Below are 1,365 nucleotides of genomic sequence, written 5' to 3'. Positions count from 1 at the left end.
AGAAGTTAGTTAAGAGGACACAGTCAAATAAAGCTTAATTTTTAAGCTGTAGGAGACTTGACAATGTTTCAAACCAGAAAGGAAATGGAGATGAGGAGACTCAAGACACCAAAAAAAGAGAGGACAATATAAATTAGACCTCTGCCTATTATTAAAATACAAAGATAATGTTATAAAGACCATGAATGTGACAAATAGGTGGCCAGTCAGCTTTGGTCTAGTCCATGCCCACAGACTGTACCCCAGTATGAGACAATTATTTAAGAAATATATTTATTGATCACCAATATGGATAGAAAGAAAACTGTAACTAGATTAGAGTGAATTATTACCTTCATTAGAAAAATCTCAAAAATAGATGTTCTTTGGGGGAATCAATACTGCAATCTTTGTATAAAATCATTATTTGAATCACTCAAATACTTATCCAACATTTACTAAATGTAAGGCACTCTGTGAGACAGTCTCTGCCCTCATAAACATCACATTTAACTAGAGAATCTAGATATTAAACAAAGAACTAATGAACAAGCATACTGAGCACTATGGAAAAGGAACCATCAGGTAGTATGGAAACAAATGACACAGTGACTAGGGAATCAGTAAAGGCATCCCTAAGGAAGTGTCATCTAAACTGAACATACAAATTAAAAAACAAATTCACAAATGAACACGAAGTCTAGATAAAGGATTAGAAATGTAGGGCATATATTATTTCTCAGTTTTTCAACACTTTATTATATTTAAAGAAAGAATGAATAGAAACACCAATGTTGTGATTAAAGATAATTGTAAATAGTACATACCTATGCGAAGGTCTCTTTGTAAAACATTCTTATCATAAACATAGAAAGACAAATACTGGAAAGTTCTTGGAATCTCAAAGTAAAATTCTTCACTGAAAAATGGGCTAAAGAGAAAAGGGGGGAAGCTCATTACTTCAAATAGTATCAAATAATTTAATAATAATTGGCTGATATCACTATTAATAATAATAGTATTACTACTCAATATCACTTTCAATAAAGTTGATGAAATTGTAAATTAAAACACCATGGAAAAGAACTTCAAAAGCTCCAAATTATTCTCAATGCTAAGTTTCAACTATGTTCCATGCAAACCAAGCTGAACTCTGAGAAAACCTACGTTGCCAGGAAGAGTTCTGAACAAAGCTTTTCAGGAGTTCTGTAGACAGAAGATACAGTAATTGTCTGGGATCACACTCACCTAAAGTGGATCTAAATGAGAGCTGAGGACAGTGTCATTCACACCATCACTGTCTTAAAAATATGTAAAGCTACATTAATCAAAATAATACATTCATATCTATAATGGGTAATGTTATACAAAATATTACTTTTTTTT

At 31.7% G+C, this 1,365-nt stretch overlaps 1 protein-coding gene across 3 annotated transcripts in view; it reads right to left on the bottom strand.

Annotated features, from left to right (window-relative positions):
• RASA2 (RAS p21 protein activator 2) overlaps positions 1–1,365 on the bottom strand; it is a 131,775-nt gene that overhangs the window by 86,063 nt on the left and 44,347 nt on the right. For all 3 annotated transcript variants that reach the window (XM_012647426.1, XM_012647427.1, XM_012647425.1), the window contains exon 3: positions 807–910. In XM_012647426.1, coding sequence (XP_012502880.1) covers positions 807–910 — 104 coding nt within the window. The remainder of the gene's footprint in view (positions 1–806; positions 911–1,365) is intronic.

This window comes from Propithecus coquereli, unplaced genomic scaffold, assembly GCF_000956105.1.
Source record: "Propithecus coquereli isolate 6110/MARCELLA unplaced genomic scaffold, Pcoq_1.0 Scaffold268, whole genome shotgun sequence".
In the NCBI taxonomy this organism is placed as follows: Eukaryota; Metazoa; Chordata; class Mammalia; order Primates; family Indriidae; genus Propithecus; species Propithecus coquereli.
This window is presented reverse-complemented; position numbering and strand designations above follow the sequence as displayed.